The 23,309-nt window shown below is 65.3% G+C and overlaps 1 protein-coding gene across 9 annotated transcripts; it reads left to right on the top strand.

The window, feature by feature from the left end:
* Positions 1-49: 49 nt before the first annotated feature.
* Positions 50-22,736, top strand: TSPAN4 (tetraspanin 4). Of its 9 annotated transcripts, none has more exons than XM_045770774.2 (10): positions 1,406-1,509; positions 1,865-1,960; positions 5,090-5,189; positions 8,913-8,992; positions 18,452-18,643; positions 19,995-20,069; positions 21,043-21,144; positions 21,260-21,391; positions 21,490-21,573; positions 22,292-22,736. In XM_045770774.2, exons 4-10 carry the CDS (start codon positions 8,930-8,932, stop codon positions 22,358-22,360), a joined length of 717 nt encoding a protein of 238 aa, XP_045626730.1. In that variant the 5' UTR covers positions 1,406-1,509; positions 1,865-1,960; positions 5,090-5,189; positions 8,913-8,929; the 3' UTR covers positions 22,361-22,736. The 9 variants fall into 9 exon arrangements, with proteins under 9 accessions (XP_045626729.1, XP_045626728.1, XP_045626730.1 ...); XM_045770776.2 differs by lacking the exon at positions 1,406-1,509 and adding an exon at positions 1,592-1,713; XM_045770773.2 differs by lacking the exons at positions 1,406-1,509; positions 1,865-1,960 and adding an exon at positions 50-185.
* Positions 22,737-23,309: the final 573 nt, after the last annotated feature.

The raw sequence follows: 23,309 nt of genomic DNA, 5'->3' as shown, positions 1-23,309 counted from the left end.
CCGCGCGGACCGGGGGTTCCGGGGCCCGCGCGGCCGCGGCCGGAGCAGGCGGCGCTCCCCCCGTCCGCCACTTGGTGTGTCCCGGCCTACGGCACCCTGGCGGGACCCAAAGGGGCCGACGGCGGCCGTTCGCCTTCCTCGTGTCCGCATGACTGACAGCTGCGCGGCGGGCGGACGGCGCGGAGGTACGGCGCCCGCCGGCGGGATGCAGCCAGGGTCCCGCCCCCCGCAGCCCCGAGCCGGGCCGGAGCCGAGCCGGCGGGGTTGGAGCCCCGAGCGCGGAGCTCCGAGCCGAGCCGCAGCAACAAGTGGCGGGGCCGGGGCCGGGGGCGCGGCGACCCGCGGCGGGGGTTACAGAGGGGCTGGCCGGCGGCCGGCGGGGGCGGGCGGGGGTTGTCTCTGGGGCTGAGTTTGGCGGTCCGGTTCTCGGTCGTGGCCCGGCCCGCTCGCCCGCACGGTGTCCGTCCCGGCCCGGCACTTACCTGAAGCCCCGAGGGCGGGAGGGCGCGCGGGGCTCAGCGGCAGCTCCTCTCCCCCCAGCGCCCCAGAGATCCGCTTTGGCTCGCCTCCCTCCTCCCTTCCTCCGGAGGAAGGGTCTGCACCCATCCCGGGCCAAGCTGTGCTGGGTAGCCTGTGATCTGGGGGCGTCGGGCCTCTGAGGACTCAGAAAGGGGCGGAGGCTGGAGAGGGTGGTCAGGGAGGGCGTCGTGGAAGAGGTGCCTTTTGAATTGAACCGAGGCTGATGTGTGTAAGAGAGTGGACTGATTCTGGCAAAGGGAACCCTGGGATGGAGGCCTGGAGGCCGTTTCTGCGGGGCAGCTCTAGGCCGTAAGTTTGTGCTGGGGCCCAAGTAGGTGGTGGAGCTAGAGGTGATGGGGCAGGAGCCACAGAAGATTTAAAGGAAGGTGAGGCTGTGTCTCTGGAAGTGGGGTAAGGTGATCCCAGGTTTGGAGGCTGGGGGGAGATCAGTGTGCAGGGGAGGCAGGGAAGGCTCCCTGGAGGAGTTAAAACTTTGGGCTGTGGGGGATGGGTGTGTTACAGAGCGGCACCTGTGACTTAGGCGAGTGTGTTGGTGGGAGGGGCCTGGTCAGGTTTCCTGGCGTGGGGCATCTGGATCTCTGCTGGGGGTGAGTGGGGCCCATGCTGAGTCCCAGGCATCAGCTAACAGCCCTCTAAGGGTAGATGATGGATTCTGGCCTTAGCTGAAGGGGGGGGAGTCGGAGGGTCCCCTGGGGCCTGGGTGGGACTGGCCAGAGCTGCCGCCTGCCTGGAGTTTGTGCCCCCACCTTTGCCTGGGTCCCAGACACCCTGCCCAGTGCATTTGTCATCCCCCATGCTGCCACGTGCAGAGCCACGAGTGAGGCTACTTCCCTTCCCAGCTGCCCCCCCACCCCACCCACTGGACGCACATCCTGTCCCTGGACAGAGGGACAGGATAGGGGGCCTTGAGTCACAGTGGCCTGGGGTCAGACCCAGGCTCAGCTGCAGAGGCTGCTGGCAACTGTGGAGGTGAGGGACACAGTGGAGGGGATCCAGGCTGTCAGCGGGTGGGCCTTGGGGAACTGGTGGGGGTGGAAGGCTTCCTGGAGGAGGGGCCCAGGGTCTGCCCCACCCATGCTCCTGCCCTGAGCAGTTGTTTACTCCAAAAGAGTGAGGGGAATGAGCCTCCCTCCCTGATCCCGGCCAGAGCCAAGTTGACATTCCTGGAATTCTGTGAGCTGTGTGTAGATTTGGGGGTGGTGGTGGCCTCCTCTTCCTGGGCTCCCTCCTCCAGCTCCCTGATCTCCAAGGAGAGGCCATGGGGAGCATCACGGCTGCCCCACCTTAGCCTGTGTGTGTGTGTGTGTGTGTGCCCTCAACACAGGTGTGCGTGGAGGCCCCTTGGGACGTTTGGTCCTCTTCTCTGTGTCTACTCTGTCTTCGCTCAGCCCTGACGGCGGGACACCCGGGAGCCTCAGAGGTCAGCCCTGCCCCCTGCCTCTGCCCTGCGTGGCCATGTCCCTCTGTGTGTGTGTTGTGGGGGAGTAGCTGGGCCCCAGGCCAGGCTCTCCTCAGGGTGGGCAGGAGGGAGACATGGGGGCCCAGGGCACTGGTGGAGAGTAGGGGTGGGGGCCCTCCACTGCCTGCAGGGGAAGGGGGGCCCTTGCTTCTCTCCGTGTGCAGTGTCAGCACAGATGGGGCCCAGGCCTCTGGGGAGGGAGAGTGCCAGTTTTTCAAGAATGGGGTATCCTGTCCCCAGTGGTGGGAGGCATAGGGAGGGAGGGAGGGAGGGCTGTGCTCGCATGTGGTTGGGAACCCGTGAGCCACGTTTCCTGCCAGAAGGGGGTCACTGCAGGGCAGGCAGGGGACAAGGCGATCAGATCAGCGGTTGAGGATTTTGCTGCTGAGACACTCTGGCCCAGAGCATTGCCCTGCACACAGGGAGTCAGCTGACCCTGCCTGCTGGTCCTGGCATCAGTTTCTCCATCTGTAATGTGTGGGTGGAACCAGAGGCTGCCCAGCTGGAGGGTCCCGACCCTGGCTTGGCCCCAGCCCCTCTTGCTTTGGGTGGATGTGGAGGGTGGGGTGGCGTCCATGAACATATGTGCTCAGACGCCTCCCCAGGGTCAGATGGGGTCCGTTGCTGGCGGTACCCATACTAGCCCGTTGGCCCTGGGGGCTAAGGAGTCATGAGTGGTGGTGTTTGCAGGCGTGCTTGAGGCTGACTGGCCCTTCCCTAACCATGCTCTGGACAAGCCTGGGCTGAGGGCATTTGGGAACAATGCCTGCCGGCCCTGCTGCCTGGGCCCCATGTGGCACTTCTCCGTGGCACTTGTGGTGGCCTGGAGGTGGGTGGGCACACACTGTGGATGCCTGAGGCAGGACGCTCCCAGGGCCTGTGGTGGGTGGAAAGGTGGCCCCCCTCGGAGTCCTGATGTGTCCTCTCCACCCCCACCTCCAGCAGAGAAATACCTGAGGGGGGAGTAGGAGCAGGGACGTGGGGGGAAGACCCTGAGGTGGGGGTTGGCCTTGCTGGGCCCAGGAGAGACCCCTTCCCTGGAGTGGGTGTCTCCCAGCCCTGGAGGCTCCAGTTTGGGTGTGGGGAGATGGCCTTGCCTCGGCTCTGTGTGGGGAGGGTGTGTGTGCGCCCCTCCCCCATGGTGGGGGCCTGGGTGGGCCTTGGGCCTACAGCAGGAAGGCCGACACCACAGGACTGTTTGTGTTGGCGGGGCCTCCCTGGCTCCTCAAAGCTGCCTGGGGGCCCAGGGTAGGCGGCTGTGCTCTGCTCTGTCCGCTGGTCTGCCCCTGCTGGGGTGTGTGCACCCAGCCAGGCCCCTGCCGCTCTCAGCTGCTGGGGCTCAGGTATGCCACGCCTCCGGCAACCTCCCATCTTTGTTTGGGATTTTGGGGTGGTTCCTTGGTCTGTCCAGGTAGGTGCCCACGGCCTTCTTATGGCTTATGCTCTCTTGGGGTCCCCCAACTGCTCGCCACTCGAGAGCCCTGGAGAGTCAAGAAGACCCAGCCCAGGCCTGTAGGGCCCAGGACTGTAGCTGTGTTTGTCTTGGGGCTCTCCCTCCGCCCTGTCCCTGCTGCATGCTGCAAGTGCCATTCCGGGGGTGCAGGCATGTCAGACCCTGCATTCAAAGGAAGCCCAGAGCAGAAAATGGGGAGGGTGGCTTCCTGGAGGAGGAGGCTGGGCCTGGGTGAGAGATGGCACCAGCTCCGGTCCTGTCTGGTCCCTGCACCCTGCCCCGGCTGCAGGGTTGTGTCTGGGCTGCCCTAGATGGGAGTGGGAGGCTCTGGACTCATGGAGGAGCACTGTGGGAGCCAGAAGGGCTCAAGGGCATTCATGGGGGGCCCAGGGGCTGCTCGGGGGTGAGGGCTGCAAGTGTGGCTGGGCAGAGGTCTCCTCCAGCCTCGGCTTGGTGTTGGCCATGGGACTTTCTCATTTTGGGGGGCCCGGGAGGGTTGGGGGGCTGCTGGTGGATCTACCCGTTAGGCCCTGCCTGGGAGGCCCCTCCCCCATGCCCAGGTCTTGGGGTGTGGGGGCATAGTGGGGTATGATGCATGGTTTTTAGCTTCTAGAATGTTGCTGTGGGCTTTGGGCCCCATAGGTCCTGGTGAGGGCGCTTATCAAGGACAGTGGATGAGGTGTGTTCCCTCCCCTGCCCCCCACTCCCGCACTTGGTACTTTCTGGGCCTGAAACCCCTCCATGGATGCTTCATCCCTGGGCACAGGGACAGCCGAGGGCTCCCAAGTGCGTCGTTCCCCCACTGAGGTTCTGGGGAGGACAGAGGTATGAGGTCACCTGCAGCCCTCTGTCTGCTCACTGGCCAGACATAGGTTTGGGTGGACTGGCAGGCGGTGGGCTGCCCATGAGAGGATGGGTGTGGGGGGGTGGACACCAGCCGTGGTGGTGGTTTGAGCCTCCGCAGTCCCCTCCTGTCCTTGAGCTGCTGAGAAGACCGCCTGCCCCACCCCCGGGCTGCAAGGAGCACCTGGTCTGAGGAGTGAGATGTGGGAGGCCTGACTGGGATGCCTTCAGATACCCCCCTGCCCCGTGAGCTTGGGGTCCCCTCCTCAAAGCCCCTGGCTGGTGGGGAAGGACAGAATCTTCCCATGAATGCCGATGGCAGAGGAACGGGCCTGGTGAGTCATCAGCAGCTGGCTCGGTTGGTGGCTCAGGGCATATCTGCTTGGAGCCCAGGAATGGGTGGGCTGCAGGGCATCTTGGGGGAAGTGGACACCTCTGGGGTCCATGCCATGACCACCACATGCGTGAACACGAATACTCTCTGTATGCACAGACCCCAGGTGTTCTATCTATGTGTCTGTGGGCAGAGCCTGCCTCCCTCTCTGGGCTTCTCCGGACAACTGACCCAAGGTTGGGAGCAAAGCCCTATTTGAACCCCCCCCGCCGCCCCTGTTCTGGTCCCCTGAGTCTGGCAGTGCCCCCATACCAGTCCCCCAGCTGCCCTCTCCGGCCCTTGTAGGGACCTGGTCCTGAGTGGAGGGCTCTTCCTCATCCCCAAGGTGCCTGCCCAGCCTCTGGGAGCCCCTGCAGACGGTACAGTGTGGGCTCCATTGTGCCCATCTTTCCTTCCACAGGGCTCCAGCCTGCCTTGGCTGTACTGACCACTGGCCCACCTGCTGGCTCAGCTTCAGGGGAACCAAGCTCCGGCTGGCTTCTTTCCGGCAGCAAGTGCAGGTATGTCACGGTCTGGCGGGAAAGTAGTGGGGCAGACCTGTGCTGCCTTGTGGGCTCGTCCACTCGTGGCCCAGGGGCTTTGCCAGCTGCATGCTGTCCTGGTCCTGGCACAGACCGTCGGACCCAGCTGTTGCCGTCTCCTGAACATGTCTCATTGGGCCCACACCTGCTGGAAGGAGGGGACTCCTGTGCGGGAGAGGCTGGACTTTGGGGACAGGGTCCCTGACGCTGGGCCAGAGCACTGAGGGAAGCCCCCCCCCCCCCAGCCTCAGCCCTGATATACTCGTGTCCTCATTCCAACTGGCCCCGGGACCCTTGGGTGAATGTCCCAAATTTATTTCAGATCAGACTCTCCTGGCCACCTGCGGGTGCCTGCAGGGTTTTGTAGATGGGATGTTTTGGGGGGTGCTGGGATAGTGGCAGCTGAGTGAGACAGAGCTGAGAGCACCCTGGGTATTGAGGCCTGGTGCGGGAACCCAGGCCAACTCCCCCTCTGCCCCCCTCCCTGTCCCACTCCAGCATGATGACGGGGTGGAGAGGTGAGCACGGGGCTCCGTGGGGAGTCCTGCCCATCTCTGCTCTCCTCTCAGCCTTGGCCAACCCCTTCCTCATCCTCAGAGGCCCTGCCCTGGGAGCCAGCCTCCCGCCCCTCAGGCCCCGGTCCCCACTCACCTCTGACCCTGCCTCTTTGAGGAGGACAAAGCTGATGAACTGGCAGCAGGGTTATTTATTTATGTCCTTGGAGGTCCAGCTGTGCGCCCTGAGTGTGTCTGACCCTGGGCCAGCCCGTAGGGGCGCTGTATGGGGGGCAGTATCTGGGTGGGGTATAGGGGTGAGGTGGGGTGAGGCCCGCTCAGCCTGGATCCTCCCTTAGCCCACCTGTGCCACACGTGCACATCCGAGGGTGCCCCCTCGGATTGGGCTGCAGAGCTGCCTGACGTGGGCCAAGGGGGCACTGGGGTCTGGAGGGTGTCACTTGTTCCCTGAGCAGAGATGTGGACAGTGGTTTCTGCAGGTCTCGGGTGGGGGCCCTCCGCTGTCTGCTTCTCCACTGGGCCACTGTTGTGTCCCTTTCCTGGGGCCCAGACACAAGGCACATTTGGGGGAGGAAAGAGTAGGGGGGCCCTGGGAAACCGCAGGCTGGCCAGCCATGTGACATAGGCAAGCACTCTGGGACTCTCCTGTCCGCTCCCTGCCAGGGCCAGCTTTGCTCTGGGGGGAACGTCATTCAGACACTGCCCTGGGGCCTTGAGATGCAGTTCTATGAAGGGACTTCAGGGGCGGCAGGGGGCTGATGCTAGAGGTCCTCAGGGCCCAGCAGGGCTGCCAGACCTCTCTGGGCCCCCAGCCTTCCAGACAGTCCTGCTCTGCCGGCTGCACCCCCCCCCCCCCCCCCCCGGCCAAGACCTGCTGCCTCTTGCAACCACTCAGTCTGCCAATTCGTCATCTTGTCAGTATCCCTTCCTCGGCACCCCTGCCTCCCCTTCCTCCCACCCCTCTCCTTCCCATCCCCCTCTTCCTCTCCCTCCCACCTCTCTCCCCTCTGAGCTCTGCTACCCAACTCCCAGGGACCCTGAGCCAGCCCTTCCCTCTTTGGACTTCAGGTTCTGGGACTGTCCTGCTGGGTGCACACTGCCAGAGCACTCCCGTGGTGACCTGGTAGAGGCCTTGGCTACCGCCCAAGCCCAGGGTACAAGGCACAGACCCCAGGCCCAGAGCTCCGAGGGGAGGGGGCTCAGCTCTTTTTTGGCCTCTGGGCTACAGGCCCAGGGTCAGATAGGAAAGGGACGTCTGTCTTACATGCTGATGCCTCCCCCCAACACCAGGGGGCCCCAGAGACCATGTTGCCCCCACCAATGGGGAGAGCTATGGGGGTGCAGCTGAGGGGACGTCTGTCCCCATCTGCGATTGCGGGTGTGTATGTCCCTCTGGACTGTTCCTATGGTATGTGTGTCTGCACACCAGCACGTGTGCACATCCAGAGTGAGTCTAAGGGGCGTTAGTGTGTGTCCCAGGGTGCATGCAAGTCACCCTGGGAATCTGTGAGCTGGGAGTGGGTCCACATCTGCACGGGAGTGTGGATGTGTCTGGGAGGGGCAGGGTCTGACTTCTAGCCCAGGCCGGTGCAAAATGAAATGGGAGGTCCTCTCAGAATTTATCAGTAATTCCAAGACAGTGGCAGCAGAGCATTAAACCAGTGAGAGGTTCTGGGACTGCAGGCATCACGTGCTGGGGAAACCGACCTTTCTCCCCACCCAGAGAAGCAGGACCAGGGGAGGGTCAGCCCGCCCTGGCCCAGTGAACAAGCCAGATGCCCTGGGAGTTGAGGTCTGGGACTGTTTTCAGGTGCCTAGGGATCACCCCTGCCCTCCTGTGTGTTCCGGCCCCTCCCTGTGAGTCTGAAAGCCTCCCCCTTTCTTGCAGAGTGATCTACTCGCCTACCTTCTAGGCACCCTCTCCACTTGCCCTTCCCTGCCCCAGCCCCTCTCAGGGGCAGCCCCGCCTCCTCCCCCAGCAAGGTTTCTCCACCCGCCCTCCTCCCAGGGTGGGTAACCTAGGCTGATTCCTGTCCCGACTCCCCATCCAAGCTGTGAGCTGCGGGGGCTTTGGGGTCCCAGCGCGGGCGTCGCCAGCCCAGGCTGGAGGTGGGGGAAGCTGCTGGAGAGTGCGCAACCCAGGGAGTGTTCCGGGCTACGCTGCTGTCTCGCTCTGGGCGGGGAACCCAAATCGAAGCCGCCCCAGGTCATCACCAGAAAGCAACTGGGTCACCCCTTCATTTGCATAGCGCTCTGCATCTCGAGTGCGGTCGGAGGTCTCCAGGCCCGGTGGGGGGCAGTGCCGCCGCGGCGGAAGGCTGGGGGGGGGGGTCCTCGTTCCCGGGGCTGAGAGCTGCCTGGGCCTTGGCCCTCGGCCGCAGACCCCCAGCCCCCTCCGACGCTTCCCCTGCCCTTCGAGAGCATCTTCCTCCCGGGCGATAGCGAGGAAGGGCGAGAGCGAGGGGCGCCAGCGCCGGCGGAGCGGCCCGGGGCGGGGCGGGGTCGTCGCCCCGGGGCCGCGATTGGCCCGCGCCCGCGGAGCAGTCGGATTTGCCGGGCGGAGCCGCTGCGAGGGGAGCGCAGGGGAGGGGTCCGCAGGGCGGTGCGGCGAGGTGGGAAGGGGTGAGCGGGCGAGCGGGCTCGGATTGGCGGGGCGGAGGGGAACGGGGCGGGGGCCGGGGGCGCGGGGCGGGCCGGCGGGGAGGGGAGGGGTCCTCGGGGGCGGGGGCCGGCGCGGATTGGCCTGCGGGCGCGGGCGGGGGCCGGGGCTGCGGCGCGGGGACCGGGCAGGTGTCCGGGGCCGCCGCCGGGGCGGAGCGGAGCGGCGCGCCCGGCTGCCACCGCGGGGCCGGGGCCGGAGCGGGATGCGGCGTTCCGGGGCGGTGGGCGCGGGGCGCTGAGCCGGGCGGCGGCCCTGGCGCGATGCGCCGCTCGAGCACGGACGAGTCCACGTACCGGCGCAGCCCGTCGCCGGAGGGCAAGGAGCCCGGCTTCGCGCGCGGCGGCCCCTTCCGGCGTTACAGCAGCCTGTATGGGCGCGCGGGCGCCGGGGACGGCGGGGACGGCAGCCCCTTCTTCGGCCTGCACGCCAACCCCGGCCCCAAGGCGGCCCAGGCGCGCTACACGTCGCCCAAGGGCAACAAGTACGTGGTCTTCTACCTGGACCTCTCCTTCATCTTCCTCCTAGAGCTGAAGCGCTGCAGCATGGCGCGCGGCTGCCTCCAGGGCGTCAAGTTCCTCATGTTCGCCTTCAACCTGCTCTTCTGGGTGAGTGGCGGCGGGGCCGCGGCCCCGGGTCGGCCGGAGGAACGAGGGAGAACAGAGAGTCGCCGCTCCAGCAGGGATGGGGGGCGAGCCGCCCGGACGTAGACGGGCAGAGGTGTGCGCCCAGGATCGCTGCTCCGGCCGGGGGCCAGGGCCGGCCCGGCCCGTGGGGCGCCTTTCGGTACCGCGAGGCTCTGGCCGAGGCTCCGCACTCGGGCCCGCTGCCCCGCGTCCTCTCCGCTCTCTTCCGGAGACGGACGTGTCCCGCACCTGCGCGCCCCACAGGGCGGCAAGGCACTGCGCCCGCCCGCGCCGGGGTTCGAATGCTGGCCGTGGCAGGCAGTGCGCTGAAACTGTGGGGCCTCCCTTCCATGCCCTCCCCTCCCTCCGCGCAGCCGGCGTCCTTTCTCCGACCCTACCCCCCCCCCCCCCAGTGGACTGACCTACTGGGCCCAAGGACCGTGGTTCTCAGGGGGCTGTTGGGGGCCAGGTGGTCCCCTCCCGTTTCTGGAGGCGCTGTGGGAAGGGAGCGGGGTGTGTGTGCACCGATGAGTTGTCTGGCTGGGCCTGACCCTGAGCAGGGTGTTGGGCCACAGGTGTGGTGGGGAGCTCCCTGCTGGCTCTTCCTGCGTGGTTGGGTGCAGGAGTGCGTGTGTGCGTGAGTGTGTGTGTGTGCGTGTGTGTGTGCGTGCAGGGCGGGGGCGCCATAAACTTTTGCTGAGGTGGGTTGGGTTTGCTCAGACAGGATGTGTGTCCAGTGTCAGAGGTCTTGGAGCTGCAGGGTGGCCCCTTCCTCCTCCAGACAAGGGTGGGTGGGTGGGTGGGGAGGATGATGGCGATCACGGAGTTGCCACCCAGCCCCGGCCCCAGCCCCATAACTGCTGGGAGCATGGCAGGCCCTAGCTGTGGCAGCGACGCGCGGCCAGGCTGAGGTTCCACTGGCTGGGCTAGGGGAGGCTCGGTGGGGAGAGGATGCCAAGGTCACTCGGCCTCACGGTTAATCCTTCCACAGCTTGGAGTCGGGGGGCGTGGCTTTAGCTCCCGCCTGGGCTCTGGACCCCACAGGGAGGCTGTCCTTTGCAAGCAGCTCCATTGGGCCAAATGCCCAGGAACCCGGGTCCCTCTTTCTGCTGCTCCCTTCCTTCTTAGGCTGTATTTTTCTCTTCCCAACTTGTGGTGGGGGTAGTTACGGGACCCTGGGAGGGGCAGCCAGCCTGGGCTGCCTGTGGGGTGTGACCCACAGGGGCTCCTGCCCCAGATGCCTGCTTCCAGAGGCGGTCACGCCAAGAGTTGGTTCTCTATGAGAGAGTCCTGGGAGGGATGAGGCCCAGGCCCAGACGGAGGGCAGGCAGAGGTGGGTGGTGGCTGGAGCCCGGGCCCAGGCCTGTGAATGGGGTGAGCATCTTCTCTTGGGGGGAATGTGACCAGCTGCAGAGGGCACCAGTGTGGTCAGCACCGAGTGGCTGGTGGAGTCAGCACGTCACCGCGGGTGACCAGACCTGATGGTGGTGGCAGGGTAGGTGGCGGAGTGCCTGGGGTGGTGGTGGGGGGCAGTGGGTGTGGTGGAGAGTCGGGTCTCAGGAGATGGCCAAGACTTGCTTCTTCCCATGTCTGCTCTCCTCAGTGATCTGGGCAGCTGCCTGCAGGCAGAAGGAGAGGGGACCCCTCCAGGGTCCGGCCCCTCCCAGTGGGTCCCCAGGCAGAGCTGTCTTTGCCCCGTGAATCCTGTAGGGGCATCAGTACCTGCCGCAGGGCAGACACGCTCTACCAGTTCCTGCCGTGGATCAGAGACCCCGTTGGGACTCCCTGGGCTGGAAAATCCATTTCCCTTTTATTCCATAATTCTCCCTCCCAGCGGAGCAAGCTGGTCCCCTTCTGCTGACCTGGGCCTGCCCCTTCCCTGGTGTGGTGTCCAGCCAGGGTCTGAGACCCGGAGGTCAGAAAGGGGCACCCGGGCCTGCCCACAGCCCCCGGGAAACACTGGTGAGGCGCGGTGGGGATGGTCAGGAGGCTGAGTCCCTGTGTGGGTGCCAGCTAGGCCACAGGTGCCTGGGGCAGAGGCTGGAGCACCCTTGCCCCGGGCCCCAGGTCCTTTGCTACCTGGGGGTTCTGGCCCCTCACTCCATTTCCCACAGTCACCGGGAGACCCCTGAGTGTCATGCCTTTGTCTCCCCACTGGAGCTATCTGTAAGGGTCGGGGCTGAGGTGGTGGGAGGGGAGTCCCAGAGAGCTGGACCTCAAGACACTCACCTGTGTCCGTGCCTCTGACCCCACCTGCAGGGCCAGCCCTGCAGAGGGGAGGTCATCATCTGCAGCTAGGGTGGGATGGGGGGGAGTAGTGTCTGGTGGGCCAGACATGCCTGTCCTGGGTGTGGCTCCCAGAGGGAGTGGGTGCCGGGGGCCCTGGTAGTGGGGGAGCAGGAGTCCAGGCTGCAAGTGCAGATGGGGGGAGGGGAGCAGGGAGGTGAGGGGTTCCAAGGGCACCATCCCTCACACCTACTTAGAGGTCAACAATGACTTCTCTAACTTTGTCGCACGCTCATCTTGGCTCTCCTGTCCCCCAAGCCCTGCCTGGCACCCCTTTACCTCAGGGCCTCGATTCTGCTGGAGGTAGACCCCCCAAGGCCCTCACATGGACCCCCTGGCCCTGGGGTGCCCGTGGCCGAGATCATAGTTCCTGACTGGGCCTGGGGAGGTAGGGAGGGGGAAGGGCAGGCTCAGGAGATAACGGGCTCTTACTTATGTGCCCCGTTTGCTGGGTTTTCCTTGGGGACTCCTGCTTGGGCCTGGGAAAGCAGAACTGAGGCCTCCAGCCTTGGGTCCTCGTGGGGCAGGAAAGAGTCATCACCTGTCTGTCCTGGACTCGATCTGCCTGGTCCCGTGTGGACTGGCTGGGCCACTGGCCCGTCCCTGCAAAGGAAACAGGCCCCCGTCTTGTCACCAGTGCTTGCAGCCGGGGTGACCTGAGACGGGGGAGCTGGGAAGGCACAGGCACCACCCAAGGGAGGAGAGGGATAGAGATGCTGGTGGTGGGGGCCCCACAGAGTTCAGAGCCGACTGACCCGCAGACCCTCTCCTGCCTTCCCACAGCAGGTGGGGCCTTTGCTGGGGACAGACAGTTCCAGCGGGACACAGTGGCCCTCCTCTGAGGCCTGCACAGGTGTCGGGCAGCTTAGGGCCAGGGTCCCCTCGATGGGGCGGGGGGAGTGTCTCCTAGGAGCCCCATCCTGGTGAAGAGGGCCATGTTCAGTACCGGGGAACAGGTGGGGTGTACCATGTGATGCCGGGTGTGGGGTGAGGGTTTGGGGCTGTCCAGGCCCCCCCGGTCAGAGGAGAGGAAGGAGGTGCTCTTTCTGCCCTTCCTCCGCTCTGGGGCAGAGTGCTCAGGGCTCGCACAGGGGCATTCTTGGTGGTCCAGGTGGTCTGGGACGGGGTAGGGGGTGGACCTGGGTGGAGGAGGGGCTGAGCCTAGCAAGATCAGGGTGCTTCTGTGTCTCCCCCTCGCCAGGTGCCCAGCTCCTTCCAGATTCGGATCAGCCAAGCTGAGGGTCCCTCCCCCTGCTGCTCTCCTGGCAGGGGTCCCTTGCCACCCCCCTTCCTACCTCCCGGCTGCTCGCTGCTCTGCCTCTCCCGGCGCTTGTGGTCAGGGTCCCTCTGCATGCATGGCTGGGGTGGGGGTTGGAGGCCTGCCTGCCTTTTCCTGCTGCCCAGGCCACCCTAGGACTTTGGGTAACTCCTGCCCTCCTCAGGGTCTTCTTGGGGTCTCCCTTGCCTCAGCTGCACCCCAGGTGAGGAGCTGCAGATGACATCCGAGTGGGTGGCCTGACCTGCTGTCACTGGCCCTTGGGCAAGGCCCCTGAGACTGCTGGAGGAGGGAACACAGGGTGGCAAAGGGCCCCGTAGAGCTGGGGTCCATGACCTCCCCCCAGGCCTCCCTGCAGCTGGGAGGTCCCAGGGCAGGGCCAGTGAGTGTCTCAGACCCTGTTGCTCCTCTCAGCCTCAGCCTCCTGATGGTAGCTGGGCGCGTCCCGGTGTCCGGGCTCCTGTTCCTTTCTGCCACGGGTAAGGCAGGGCGTGTCCTGCTGCCTGCAGGTAGGGGTGGGTGGGCAGCCTTGTGATGGGTGGAGCGGGTTCTGTGCTGGGATTGGGTCTGGAGGGCACGGGGGGAGGTGCTGGGGGTAGGTGTGCTTGGCGTCCCTGGTCAAGGGTCAGGACACTCTCCTCCCTGGGGCCAGCAGCTGGCCGACGGGACAGACGGGGGTTCTGGGGCCTGGGGGTGCGGATCTGCTCTGTGGCGGCAGTACCGGTCTCTGGGGCCAGCTCAGCGACAGAGCCCTCCCTCCCACGGCGGGGGCGGCCAGCAGACACCATGCCCGGCCGCAGTCTGTTTCTGAGTGCAAGTGCTGATGCTGGAACCAGGTGCGGAGCTGGTGGCTCCCCTGATAGGGCGGGGGTGGCAGTGGTCAGTTAGGGGTCAGTCACTGGTGGCCTTGCTGTGGAGTCCTGGCGGCCCGGCTCTATCCTGGGTGGTTGTCGGGTCTGTCCACCCAGTGACCCAGGTGGGCTTCGTGGTGCCTTTGTGAGTGTCCCTGGAGTCTGGCCTGTTGGGAGGGAGGACAAGGGGAGAGGTGGGTCGGCCAGGCCTCTCTGGAGAGGCCCTTCCGTATAGAAAGCAGGGGTGGATGGGCTCTGTGTGGGGCAGAGAGATGTGGCCTCGGCCATTCAGGGCTGGAGAGGGCCCCTCGGAGGCCAGGTGGTCCATGTCCCAGCTGCACCTTCCCGTCTGCGGCCCTGTCCTGCTGCCTACGGATGGGGCTTTGTCTTCCCCCTGGCTGCCCGAGGTATCTGGCGATGGCCTCTCCCTCCCCTCCCCCAAGCAGTGCTGCTGAGTTTCTTGCGCGGGACTCTCTGCGACGGGGTGGCGGGGGAGGGGGGACGACTCACGACCCCGAGATCGAGGGTCTCGTGTTCCACTGACTGAGCCAGCCAGGCGTCTCTGCTGCTGTGGTTCTTTTCTGTCCCCTGGATGTCCCTTGTGGTCCATGAGCCCCTCCTTGCCCTGGAGGGTGGACTTGAACTTCCTGAAGCTGCTGGCCAGGGCTCTTCTGCTCCTCTGCCCGGTCCCTCCCCCGTGCACACTGGCTTCAGGGGTCCTCAGTCAGTGGGGCTGGTCTCCTTGTGTCCAAGCCTTGGGGGTGAGTGAACGGGCTGATGATGGCATGGGGGCTTGCCGGAGTTTAGGAACATCAACGGCAGACAACTGTCACCCAGGGTGACAATATCTGGTATCTCAAGCCCCTTCGCTCAGTCTCCCTGATTCCTGCCTTGGGGCAGCTGCAGACATGATTTCTGGCACGGTGGACAAATTTTGCCATTCCTGAACTTGTATTGATGGGGTCCCTTCGTGGCTGTTCTCGGCTGGGTGGGGTGAAACACCTTGCCATGCCCAGCCCCCACCCCAAGGCTGTGCTGGCTGCCAGGCAAGGGGCTTCTGGGCACAGGCTTGGCCCCCGCGGGCACCCAGCCCTCCACTGTGTTCCAAGGACATGGCCAGCTGTCCTGCCATCTGCTGGCCGGAGGGGCAGTGGCAGAGAGCCACCTGATACCTGCCGCTTCATGGGCCTGGGGGCGGGGGTGGTATCTCAGACCATGTGGTCCCTATATCCCCAGCCCTAGGCCAACCCGAAAAATGCACAGACAAGAAAAAGGACAGCAGGAATGTCAGGGGGCCGTCGGGGGAAGTACAAGCCAGGCACTGGGCTGGGGCTGGTAACAGGCGAGGGCAGAAGATAGGGCATGTGCTCGAGGTACACCAGAGGGAGTCAGTGAGGCCACAGCGGATGGCAGGGCAGGGATGGGGTCCCCAGCAGGAGGCCTGGGCCCCTCTCTCAGGCTGTCATGGAGTCTGCTCCTGGGACCCAGCTGGGCTCCTGTGTGGCTGGGAGGAGAGTCCAGCCAGTGCCCCAGGCAGTGAGAGAGTGGGGCTGGACATCCGTGGGATTGGGGTAGGGTCCCAGCCTCCCAGGGACCTCAGCCCCACTAGCCCTGTGTTTGATGTTCTGTGTCTGAGTTTAATGGGCCTTGTTTTTTTCCTGCACTTGGAGGCTGTAATTTTCCTGCCAAAATGTTTTAAAAGCTGCATACGCAGAAACATTTTCAAAATTACAGGTAATTTTATTAACTGTGTGTGTGCATTCTGTTAATGTGTGTGTCCGAGTTTTTGGTGATTGGTCTATGCAGACATGCTTGAACACGGAGGGCCTTGGGGCTTGCGGGCATGACAGGTTATAGGGCAGCATGTCTGTGACATTGAGCCTGTGTGTGACACCGATGCTGAGAGGTGCCCGTGGCAGCGGGGGCGTGTGACGCGGTGACGGTGAGGGGTGCCCGTGGCAGCGGGGGCGTGTGACGCGGTGACGGTGAGGGGTGTCCGTGGCAGTGTGGGGTGTGTGTGTCACAGTGTGGGTCTCTCCTGCCATCTCAGGGTGGAGGTGGGATGATGTGTGCAGAGTTAATTAAGGAAATCCGTTTCCACCAGTGCTGGGGTGAGGACCCCCCTCCTGGGTCTCCCGGGACCTGGGCCGGCCAACCTACCACAGCTGCTCTGTTCCCCGTGTCCTCTCCATGCCCTTCCGTGTGTCCCCATGGGGCGAGGGAGCTCAGACGGCTCATTTTCCTGCTGACAGGAGCCGTCCACCGACGTCCTTGAAGGCGGGCAGTGGGGTTGTGAAGAACGAGTCATTCTCTCCTCTGCTCGGGGACCTGCTGCAGGAGGCAGCCCCACCCCCTGAGGCCCCATCCTGGGGGCTCAGCTCGGAGACGTGACTCGCTCCGAGTGGGGGCTGTGTGGTTCAGTGAGGGACAAGCTGGTGTGAGCCTGGGCATGGCGGCCGGTCACTGTGTCCTCCTCCACAGGGAGGTGAGGGGGCTACCCTCACGCCCTCCCTGACCCCGGTCCCTCCCTGGTCCCCGGCCGCGGTGTCCCTTTTGTGCACAGCACCTCACTGGGTGCCCCCAGCTTCAACCTTCCCTTGGGCTTTGGAGATCCCAGAGGCACTGGGCACGCTGTGGGGACACGGTGCCCGGTGTCCCTGCAGGCGCAACGGAGGGCACAGCTCCAGAAAGCCCTCGGCTCCCAGTTTCTCATCTGCAGGTTGGGTGGGAGGATCGAAGGAGCCAGAGCCTGTCCCAGCCTCTTCTGTGCCCCATGGTGTGGAGTGGTGCCTCCCACAGGCGGGCGCAGGGTGCCCAGAGGTGCTGGGTGTCCCCTCAGCGGCCCTGCCTGGGGTCAGCACGTCAGACAGCGCCAGCGCTGCTGGGGGGGGGCTGCCTCCATCCCGCAGGTGGGGGGACACTCCCCATCTCCATAACTGCCCCGGGGTTGTGCCCAAGCCCAGCTCTGGGGTGCAGACGTCACCCTGTGTCTGTGTCCCCCCCGCCCTGGGCAGCTGGCTCCTCACACTGGGTGCAGAAGAGGCAGTCTGAGCCACTCCTCCGGGTGGGTCCCCCTGCTGCCCTCCCACCTCTGAGCCTTGTCTGGGCAGCCTCCCCTGGCCCCTGGCCTCTGGAGCCTCGTCATGGCCCTGGGTTTGATCACTGCATGGAGGTGGCCTCACGGGAGGCCGTCCATGGTGGGCCCTCTGGGAACCATCTGGTCAGTACCCCTAACCTGGTACCCTGCCCCCTCCCTGCCCCTTGCCTGACTGCAGACCCCCACCCTACTCTGGGGAGGGGCTCAAGCAAGCAGGACGACCCCAGCTTCCTGGATCCTGCCCTGAGCCAGCAGCGTTCAGAAGAGGTGTTGTTTTTGACTTTTAGACCAAAGTTCTTGCTTCTGTGGAAGGTGCAAGAGGGGCAGGCGAGTCAGAGAGGACCCGCATGTTCACCCTGAGCTGACGGACCCCCCCACACACACTGGAGGGTGGGGGACATTTCAGCTGGGGGCCCTCTTGCCCCACTCAGCCCTTGGCAAGCCCCAGAGGGATCCCAGATGCTGGTAGGCCTGGGCCGGAGCCCCCGGTGTCTGTCCACACCCGGGGAGCCGTGGCCCCTGCTGCTCTTGGGCTGGGAGTGCGTCTCCCCCCCCCCCAATAATTGTAGTCTCCTGCCAGCCTGGCTTAATGCATGCTGGCCCCACTCCCACCCCAGGGCCAGGCTGACCTGCTGGTGGGGGGAAGGGGCGAGCAGGTGCACATGGGAAGGTGAGGCCTTCTTGGGCAGGGGTCTCAGAGCCTGTGGGGTCTGCTGAGTCATGGGGTTCCTGCCAGGCTTGGGGAGCCAGGCCAGTTGTTGGGGAAGCATCGGGTGTGGATGGTCCTGCCTCCCCTTGGCTCTGCCTCTGACTGGCTCATTTCCCAGCATCAGTTTACTGGTCTGGGAAATGGGGTGGGAGTCTGGCCTTGTAGGCTCGGGAAGCTTTTGTGGGTGAAGCAGGGCTTGTGGTGGCCCCAGGTAGATGCAGTATACCCTGGAATCTGTGCCCTAGCCTGTCCTGTGCATGCGGGGTGATCACTCCAAGGGCTGGGTGTCACGCCCAGGAACACCCTGGGGGCTGAGGCCATGGGGGCCGGGCCAGAAGGCAAGGAGTGGGGAGGGGTCCCCGGGGCTGCCTGGCTTTCCCCAGAGCCCTGCAGGCATTGGTCGCCGAGTGGTCTCATCGAAGCCCAGGTTTCGGGGGACCAGGTGCTGGTCAGTGTTTGTGGGGCTTACCGCCCCCAGCCGGCACCTGGAACATTCTCTTGTTTATTCCTGAGACTGCCAGAGCCCTGGCCCACCCCTGCTCCCCCAGGGCTGCATGTCCCTGTCACCAGGAGAGGCCGAGGGCCTTCTCCCCTTTCTTCCTCTCATTTTAATTGTGTTTGTAATAAGGAGCAACTGTTAAATTCAGACAGGTTCCTGTGGTTGAGAGGAAGGGGCAACGAGGGCCAGGCATGGGTGCTCCCGTGCTGGCATCCACCCCGGGGCCGGGGGAGTGCTCTTGGGCTTGTACTTAGAAGGGGACAGCTGGGGACACCAGGGGTCATCTCCCTGACTGCTCAGATCCAGAGAGGCTGTGGGGCAGGTACAGGCCAGGCTCTGGGGAAGAGGAGGATGATTCCTGGACGGGTGGTGTTTGGGGGGCCCCTGGGGCACCCTGCCCAGGCTGCCTCACCATGTCACTGGGACGGGGCAGGCACCCATTTGTGACCCGAGTGGAGAGTGTCCTCAGACACTTCCCCACTGCCTTGGGGGCAGACCTGGCGTCCCCACCCATTACTGTGGCTGTGGATCGGGGGTGTGGGGGAACTGGCTGGGCGCTGGGACAAGACTGGGGGGGGGTGAGTGGCCCTGGGAAGTCAGCAGGGCGGGCGAGGGTGCACGGGGCCCACGGGATGGCCACAGGGGTCTGGGGGGACTGTAGCCCGGCTGGGGGGGTCTGGGAGGCTGCCTCACTGCTCTCTCCCCCCACCCTGGTGGTTCTAGCTGGGGGGCTGCGGCATCCTTGGTGTTGGAATCTGGCTGGCTGCCACCCAGGGGAACTTCGCCACCCTGTCCTCCTCCTTCCCGTCCCTGTCGGCCGCCAACCTGCTTATCGTTACCGGCACCTTCGTCATGGCCATTGGCTTCGTGGGCTGCATCGGGGCCATCAAGGAGAACAAGTGCCTCCTGCTTACCGTGAGTGCCCCCTGCTCACCGCGAGTGCCCCCCGCGGGTGGGCTCCACCTCTGGGGCTGCTGCTCCAGCTCTGTGCCGCTTCGAGGGCCACAACAGCTCACAGCCGTGGCCTGTGGCAGCCCCTGGGGGCCTTGCTGGGGCCTCCCAGACCAGCCTGGGGCTAGGGGGGTCGGGTGCTGGGGGCTGCCCGCTCAGCCCGTCCTGGAGGCCTCCCTTGACGGGACAGAGACACCCCCACACACGTGCACACGGGAGCCGTACAGGGCCTGCTCTGAACCACCCTTTCTGCGACCCCTCCCCCGCTCCTGTCCCAGGACCCGGTGTTGAGAGGCTCCCAGTCCCCCCCTCTGCCTTGGGGACAGGGTCACAGGCAGGATGTTCTCGTCTTTGGGAACATTAATCACAGATCATTGAGAAGGGGAAGGATCCTTGCCTATTAATATGTCTGGCAAAGGCCTCCGGCAGCTTCAAGTCCTGAATCACCCCTTCAGATTGCTCTTGTCTGAGGAGCCCTTGCCCAGGGTGGGGCCCCGGAGGGCACGTCCCCCGTCTTCAGCTCTCCCAGGTGTGGAGCACTTCCGGACGCTCCCATCAGAGGCCGCCCCATCCCTTGGAGCCGCAGGTGGGGGCGTGGCTGGGTCCCCAGCTGCCCTGGGGCAGGAAGCTGCACTCCAGCCTTCCCCACAGGGTGACCTGGGGGTCCAGAGCCTGGGGCCTGCTGGGGGCAGTGTGGGCCCTGAGTCCTGGGCCGGATGGGGGGCCCCAGGAGAGGACAGGGCTCGCTCCCCCCGCCCTGGCCCCATTCCTGTCTGCGGGAAAGGAAGTGTGCACGCGTCTCTGCTGCTCCGCTGGCCTGGGGCTTCTCCAGCCAGGGTCAGGGCTGTGCCTCTGGGGGTGCTCGAGTGGGGGGCTGCCAGCCAGCAGGCAAGGTTGGTGCAGTCAGGTGGGGCCTCTCAGGCTCCTGGTGGCTGTCCCCTCACCTTGGCCTTTCCTGAGTGGCTGCTGGCCACCCCTGGCTGCTCTGATGGCTGTGACCCCCAGGGTTTGGGGTCATCGCGGTCCGACCCACGCCCTGCCCACAGGGACACAGGCACAAAGCACACGTGTGTGCTGGCAGGTGTGAGGCTTGTGCTCCCCGGTCCGTCGAGCAAGAGCAGAGCCCTGAGACAGAGAGGGGAGGGGTCCAAGGGAGGTGGGGGAGCACGAGGCGGGGCACGCCGGTCTCCGGGGGACGGCCCCGCGGACACTGGGGCTTCTGTCTGAGGTTTGCGGCCCCGCCCTTGGGAGGCCTCCCGGGCTGGGGGGCAGCCTGGGGTCGGGGGTGGTCACTGAGGCCGGGTCTCCTCTCTAGTTCTTCGTGCTGCTGCTGCTGGTGTTCCTGCTGGAGGCCACCGTCACCGTCCTGTTCTTCGCCTACACTGACAAGGTTCAGTCACCCTGCCCTCCCCGGCTTCCGGTGTGGGCTCTGATCTCACCGCCCGGAGAGGGGCCATAGCGCTGTGGGTGACAAGGGTGCGGGCACGGCTGGGAATGGCGTTCACAAGCCCCACACTCAGTGTGGGTGGACAGCAGCCCCTGCCATCCAGTCACTGGGGGACCCGGCTTTAACTGCAGCCCCCAGAGTCCAGGCCTGGAGGCTCGGGGAAGTTTCTGACCCTCTGGGAAGTGGGGGCGCAGGCGAGCAGCGCTGTGCCCTGGCTGTGCTGAGCTCCTGCCGTCCTGGACTGCTTGTCTGCTGGGCAGGGAAAATCCCCCACCCCCTTTACTCACTCACGTTACTGACAGCTCCTTTACACGTGTTTTATATTCTGGGCTATACCCTAGACCTGCATTCCTTATTTTGCTCACATTTTTGTGCCTTTGCCCGTTGGGAGCTCTCGCTTGGCTCCTGGGTCCCTTTGGCATCCTCCCCTCGGTGCGCTTTCTGGCGCTGGACGACCCCCCAGACCCAGCTTGGCATCTCCTGCCCCAGCCCTGGAATCAGCCTTTTCTCCAGGAGCCCTGGTTCCTTCACCGGAGGATGGTCTGGAACCAAGTTCCGGGGGCCGGTGTGCTCCTCGCCACTGGGGCGTCGTAGCTTCTGGGCCCCTGAGCCGACAGACGGAGCCGTGTGTACTCACAACCCGTGTGTACAGACCGCTCTCGGTATTTCTGTACTTGTCCGTCTGTCTCTGTACGTGAAGCTGAGGTGCCTGACTCTAGTGCCAGCCGGTGTTCCGCACCACAGAGTGCCCAGGGGTGGGCATGGGCAGGAGCAGAGTCCTGGGCACAGGGATGGGGGCTTCTGGGAGGAGGGGACTCCAAGGAGGGGGACAGTGGGCACAGGTGCCTGTGGGGTCTGGATGAGGCAGTCGGAGCTGGCTATGGGAGTGGCCCTGCTGACCCCACTGCACCTGCAGATAGACAGGTATGCCCAGCGGGACCTGAAGAAGGGCCTGCACCTGTACGGTACCCCAGGCAATGTGGGCCTCACCAACGCCTGGAGCATCATCCAGACTGACGTGAGTCTGGGTGTGTGTGTGTGTAGGCAGAGGGGATGGGGGTGTGCCGTGGGGGGGGGGGGCAGGGCCCACCGGCCTGCTCACCAACCATCCCAGCCCCTGCGCCTGTCTGTAGTTTCGCTGCTGTGGGGTCTCCAACTACACCGACTGGTTCGAGGTCTATAACGCCACTCGTGTGCCCGACTCCTGCTGCCTGGAGTTCAGTGAGAGCTGTGGTCTTCACGCACCTGGCACCTGGTGGAAGGCGGTGAGCACCTACCCTTCCCATGCATCCTGGCCCCCCGGGGGACTGGGGGTGGAGGAGGGCTGGCCTCGTGGCCCCTGTGATGCGTGCTCTTCCTCCAGCCATGTTACGAGACCGTGAAGATGTGGCTCCAGGAGAACCTTCTGGCTGTGGGCATCTTTGGGCTGTGCACGGCACTGGTACAGGTATGCCGAGCAGGGCCTGCCTCAGGAGCCACCTGGACCCGGCCCGGCCTCCGACCTAGCACCCTAGCTCACCAGCACCTGGGGGCGGCGCCCTGAGCCCCTGTGGCTGAGCAGAGGTGGGGTGTGAGGGATGCTCGGGCCGCTCCGTGGGGAGGTGATCTTCGACAGGCAGGCCCGCCTTGTTCCTGCGGCCCAAGCCTGGCAGCTGGGGCGGGTGCTCGTCACGGGACTGCCAGCACAGGGCCCTGGTGCCCCGATCCTGGCTTCCCAGCCCCAGTGGAAGTCCTCCCGAGTGTCGGCGCCCTGGGGGAGCTTGAGGCCAGGGTGTCAGTAAAGCGGACGTCAGGGCAGCCCCTGTTCCTGGGGTGCAGAGACAGATGGGGGTCACAGCCAGATCGCACACACTGTGGAGGTGATCACGGTGGGATGACGGGCAGGGAGGGAGGGGGCAGATGGGCCCTGAAGCCACCAGCAGAACACAGTGGCCATGCGGAGAGGTCCGGGGGCCGAGCCCTAGGAGTCCCCAGGGTGCCCCCTGTGCCGAGGCTCGGGGACGTGGCTGGGGTGGGACCTGAATTGCCAGGGTTGGGGGAGGCATCCCCGGAGAAGTGGGGTACAGGCATCCAGGGAGGAAGCTGGGGGTGGGGTCTGTGGGCAGGACCCCTCTGTGCTCGTGGTCTCCTGGACCAGTCCTGCCCAGCCCCTTGTGTCCCCACAGATCTTGGGTCTGACCTTCGCTATGACCATGTACTGTCAGGTGGTGAAGGCGGATACGTACTGTGCGTAGGCCGCCCGCTGCCTGCCTCCTCTGCCTAGCCGCCACAGGATGCGGCCCACGGGGAGAGGACCGCGTCCCCACCTGCCTCTCCTGCTGCGGGACTCAGCCAGCCCTGTGACACACTGCACCGGAGGGGGTGGCCGAGCGCTGGCAACGCGGGCAGGGCTGGGGGCGGGAGGGGCTTCTGGCGCTTTTCATATCCATGTATTCTCCAGAGCAGTGTTCTCCCTCCTGGCTGGGGGTCATTCCCAGGTGGGGGTGGGGGTGGCGGGCCGACCGCTGGTCCTGGTGCTCATGGTGGGGCTGCTGCCCCGCCATCCACATTCCACAGCGGAGCCAGGGCAGGCTCTGGGTGCATCTTTAATAAAGTGCGTGGACGACAGCCCCCCACCCGTGTCTGTTGCTGCCCTGACCCCGGGGGGGGGGGGGCTGTGCCCGGACAGCCCCCCACCAATATGTGCCCAGTGCCTAGAGTGGGGTTCCTGCCCATGCGTGGGACCAGCCACCAGACCTCCATGAATTCAGGTACAGGGAGTGGCCACAGGTGCCTCAGGGTGGCCCTGCACCTCCCTCCTCCCCATCTAGTCCCAAGGCCTTGCCTGCCCCCAGGGGTCTCTCTGTTCTGGTGAATTTGGCCCCTTAACTGCTCATCTGTAGGATTCTGCAAAGGAAATGGGCTGTTAGGTGTGGACCAGATACCACCGGCCATCAATGCTGGGCTCTCCTGAGACAGGACTGGGGGTGTGAGGAAGGCCATGGGTCTGGGGCTTCGGGTTGGGGGATGGGCCCCTCCCAGGAGTCTCACTAGCTGTGGGGCACACGGCCCCCCAAACTCAATTTCCAGCCCTCCTTCCTGCTGGCTCCAAGGCTCTGCCCTCTCTCTGTCCCCCCCCGCCCCCCGAGTCACTGTTCTCGTGTGGCAGGCCCCCCTGGGGATGCCCATAGCCAAGCACTGACC

The sequence above is a fragment of the Ursus americanus genome, chromosome 24, assembly GCF_024610735.1.
Source record: "Ursus americanus isolate L20-20 chromosome 24, mUrsAme1.1.p, whole genome shotgun sequence".
Classification (NCBI taxonomy): domain Eukaryota; kingdom Metazoa; phylum Chordata; class Mammalia; order Carnivora; family Ursidae; genus Ursus; species Ursus americanus.
The sequence above is the reverse complement of the archived record's forward strand: the minus strand, read 5'-3'. Positions and strand labels throughout refer to the sequence as shown.